Consider the following 4,572-nt stretch of genomic DNA (forward strand, 5'->3'; position numbering starts at 1 on the left):
TTTAATATAGAATATTATGATGCAAAAATTTCATATACTTAAAACTTGTAGGAATTGAAAAAGATCAATTTTTAGTTCATATTTTATAATTTTGAATGAATTTTAAAAGAATAAATTCCTCGATTCTATTCATGGCCGGCCAACAAAATTGAAAAGAGACACAACCACTTAATGTTTTGTGATAAGTACCTGACAGCCGCCCTCGTCTGATATCATTGGCTCTAGCCGTGGCGGAGCCCACATGCACGGATTTGTTTTTGGCTTCTCGTATCAAAAGAACTCATGCTAATGGACTAGTTTGGATACTTATTTTGAAGACAAATCTGTTTTATCTTTACGATGCGGGAGTTGGGTTGACACCCACTCACCACTACCCTCACTTTGTGATTTTTCTTTTGTTTATTTGTGTTGCTAAACTGATATAGTTCTTGCAGTAAATATAAATATATAATAGTATTTGCATAAATGTATATGTGTACTTGGGAAGTGGATGCTTAATATATAATTATAGCTGCACAATCAGATCGAGGGGGCTGAGACCGCACAGCGTGGCCAATAAAGGCCCAAATCTATAAATAATATTTTGGACGTGTTGTTTTTTTTACAAGATATTCAAAAAGAGTTTGCAATTAGTATATTTCTTGTTACAATTTGTATTTTAAGTTCATTTTATTTATACAAATTATTTTAACTTTATATAAAGTAAAAATTAATTGATTTAAAATTACATACACGCCCCAATAATTTTACCTGGATAAGTGAAGTACCAGCTTAATGTTATGTCATGCACAGATTAAAATGGAGCACAACTTGGAAAGAGGACCGCAGGGTGATGGTGTGCAGCTTCGTGGTGCTGGTGATGCAGGTGTTGTGGCTGCTAATGCTGGGGGTGCTGCTGGTTATATTGGTGTAATGAGACCAAATAATAATGGTGAGGATATTATGGAAATGAAGAAAAAGATGGAGTCCTTGGAAGAAAAACTCAAGGAGAGGGAAGAAAAATTGTAGGGGAGGGAAGAAAAACTGAAGGAGAAGGATGAAGATTTTGAATGTCTTCAAGATTCATATCAAGCTCTACTTGTCAAGGAGAGGAACAACAATTACCAGTTACAAGATGCTCGAGAAAAGCTAATAAATGTGAGTTGTTTGGTTGTCTTACATTTTAATATGGACTTCATGTCAATGAATCTGAGTTATTTTTCATGTCTTGCTCGAGTAATAATTTCATTTTCCACATATAGGAAAATGAACTGAAATATTTAATCTTTTTTGTTATAAATATCTACTTGCATGACTCTACCTATACTACAAACCATGCACACTCGATACGAGTACAACTTTCCATTTTGATTTGTAACTAATTATGGAATTTTTTCTCTTTTCCAATTTAGTTGTGTTGATGAGCACATAGGTCTAGGGAGTGTTGTTGCTTGTGCAAATAGGGCACAAGAGGTTGTTTGGCCAAAAAGGCAGCGTAGATATGGTGGCCTGCCCAAGTAAGTTGATTGGCAATCCTCCTGTATGTTAAATTTCTTGCACAATTTTTTTTCGCTATTGTGGGAAATATGTCAGTTTGATTACTATTTACCATATATTTCTAGTTTGTATATATATATATATATAGAGAGAGAGAGAGTCCGGTGAAAAAATTTACCTGAGCATTCTTTAGCAGATTATAGCATTAGAAGGATATTTTTTGTAAAGCAAAACATTAATTACAGAAGAGAATAGAAGAGAATGGTATGTTTTGGCTCACAAAAACATTTTTTTCTTGATAAGCTTCCAATATATATAAATACACCAGAGTAATCTCAATTAAGATATGAGCTTTTTCTCATGCTCGTCAATGATTACATAATATTTAGAACACATCTTTGTAATCAGTTTATAATTTTCTCATGAATCCTACGTCATATGGAATGTAATATAATTAAAATAATGTCTTTGTCATTTGATCCAATAGAGTTCCGTAGATAGGAATAGATTTGATAAAACCTGATAACTCTCGGATATTAGAGTATTAGAACGGAAAGATCCATTAGATAATGATACCAGTGGTTCTAAACCATCTCTGGCGATTAATCAACAATTCAAATAGACTCTTTTGCAGGCTCCGAAGCCATGGTCCTTATTTGTTCAGGTCTTGATATATAAGAGAGTTTTAACTTGCACCTAGCTAATTCTGACACTGAAGTCGCTGAGAGACAAGTTTTTGTAAAATACTACCGCAGTGAAGCGGAGTGCTAACCTGTTTAAGTGTGAAATTTCATATCAGCTTCAAATTGTAATCATGAGCCTTTTATTTGGCATTAACTTTCACTGCTTTGACCTATCCAACTAGAGATCTTTCACCATTTGATCATGTGAAATATAGATCTTGTATTTAGTAAGAACTCTTGAAATACTTTTTAAGTGACAATTTTCTTGCTTTTGCACCAACAATGTTATGCATTATGGAGGACGTGATAACTTGGCTTATCAATGTGCTTTAACATTCTCTATTTTAAGCACTATCACTATAAACCTTGAGTGCAAATTCTTCCTTCTCCCTTATTATGCAGAAAGGACTGTGGTGCTTAGGTGTGTGGTGTTTTTGCTATGCAACCTGTATATTGGACGTCATTTACTTTGCTTGGATGATAATTTCTAGTTATCCTGTAATGTATCGCAGAGCCCCTAGAAGAGCTTTATGAAGACCAACTCTCTCAGCTGCGGTGGTTGGGTTTCCGTGACACTCATGACAACATACAAGCACTGGTCGAGACATCTGGTGATGTTCATGCAGCGGCACTTTTGCTTCTTCAGGACCTTTGACTGCTTCAGAGCCTTTTTTGTGAAGGTAGTATGTGATTTCTATGGATTAGTTTTACATGGAAGTCTAAATCATCAGGTGAAGTCTGATAATTCAGAAGAAAAATCCATAAATCCAAATTGTGTCTTATCATTTATACAATTTTATTTGTTGTTGGCATTTGATGGCAACACCTGTCATGGCAACATCTATCGTGGGAAGCTGTTTGATAACGAGACTTAACTCCGACCAGGATTGTTTCTTAAACTGGAGGATTTTTCCTCTGAATTTTGATTTCGCTTTAGCCCATCACATTTTTTACAATCTTTATGTATTCTCTAATTTCTGTGTATGGGACAGAAATGATGAATTTGATAAACAAAAAACTTACAACTATGGCATATTTATAGGAGGATTATAATAAACTTCTCAAAAAGAAATTATATACAATATTTTTATTCTAGCACAAAGTTTGCTATAAGAGTGAGACGGGAATTTAAGGTACGTCAAATCAAACGTGTGTTAACTCTATGTCAGAATGTTCCAGTGAATAAACAATAACGTTTGATTTTCTGTGGCCAGTATCTCCAAGACGATCAGACCATTGGGAGTTTTGATTATTAACTGTATTCTGATTAATTTACAGTATTTAGTATTATTACTTTGTAAAGTTTTTTGATCGATATTATTAAATACCCTTGTGTATGTTAACATATTTTATATCAGCTTCAAATTGTAATCATGAGCCTTTTATGTGGCAATATTAATGACCTATCCAGCTAGAGATCTTTCACCGTTTGATCATGTGAAATATAGATCTTGTATTTAGTAATACCACTTAAAATACTTTTTTTAAGTGACAATTTTCTTCCTTCTGCACCAACAATGTTATGCATAATGGAGGACATGATAACTTGGCTTATCAATATGTACTTTTAACATTCTCTATTTTAAGTACTATAAACAAGTTGTTTGACAATGTCAAGAACGATGCAGATTTCCATAGTATAGCAGATGGAGATGAAGAGATATCAGGAATTGGTGAATTTTCACCGAGTCTTTTGAGATCCCCAAGATCCTCTTGGTCGATGTTTATTTTGGACGTGATCTTGTCTATCAAGTATGTATATAAATGAAGAAAAATGCTCTCAAGTAAATATTTTGGCAGGTTATACAAGTACGTAGTTTTATGTTGAACATAAAAAAAATATGAACTTTAACTTTAAACGCAATATAATTCACCCGAGCTGTGATAATTCAATATTCATCCCCTTCACTAATTAAGTCTCTTCTATCTTCCATCATCTCTCATATTTAGCAATGTTTTAAAAAATCAAAATCTGATTCTTTTTGGGTGAGTTCTTATTAAGTTCGTGCTTGTTATCAAAGGTTGTTGATCATGCCCTTTTTTTGGATGTTGTTTTATGTTATGATATTTTTGTGAGTCTTGTTATGGATTTCGGTAATATTTCTAATAAGGACTTACATTATAATTTGGCTAATTCGTAAAGCTTGAATCAAATATGGAACGGTAGTGATTCTCGCAAGGGCTCACATTTCACAAAAAAAAATTGTTCATATCTTGGGGGTAATTGTTGCTCCAATATGAGTTGATTAACTGATATTTAAGAACTTTGGGCTACAAATTGTGCTTATGTGAAGGTCCAAGGTCACAACTGAAGTAGATTGGATTGTTCGAGATATCATTGTAATATTTTTAGATTAAAGAATTTTAATATTCTATGTGTTAAACGATTTGTAGGGGTGTAATTCGGGCTGAG

At 33.5% G+C, this 4,572-nt stretch overlaps 1 protein-coding gene across 1 annotated transcript; it reads left to right on the forward strand.

Annotated features, from left to right (window-relative positions):
• The first annotated feature begins 798 nt into the window (after nt 1-798).
• On the forward strand, nt 799-2,814 carry LOC108192443 (uncharacterized). The gene is made up of 4 exons (XM_064083800.1): nt 799-1,004; nt 1,392-1,496; nt 2,562-2,572; nt 2,672-2,814. Exons 1-4 carry the CDS (start codon nt 799-801, stop codon nt 2,812-2,814), a joined length of 465 nt encoding a protein of 154 aa, XP_063939870.1.
• Nucleotides 2,815-4,572: the final 1,758 nt, after the last annotated feature.

Source organism: Daucus carota, chromosome 8, assembly GCF_001625215.2.
Source record: "Daucus carota subsp. sativus chromosome 8, DH1 v3.0, whole genome shotgun sequence".
Classification (NCBI taxonomy): Eukaryota; Viridiplantae; Streptophyta; class Magnoliopsida; order Apiales; family Apiaceae; genus Daucus; species Daucus carota.

Coding starts and splice junctions, on each gene's coding strand:
- LOC108192443 (XM_064083800.1), top strand. CDS start 799: ATGGAGCACAACTTGGAAAGAGGACCGCAGGGTGATGGTGTGCAGCTT. Junction 1,005..1,391: donor AAGGAGAGGGAAGAAAAATT/GTAGGGGAGGGA, acceptor TTTCCAATTTAG/TTGTGTTGATGAGCACATAG.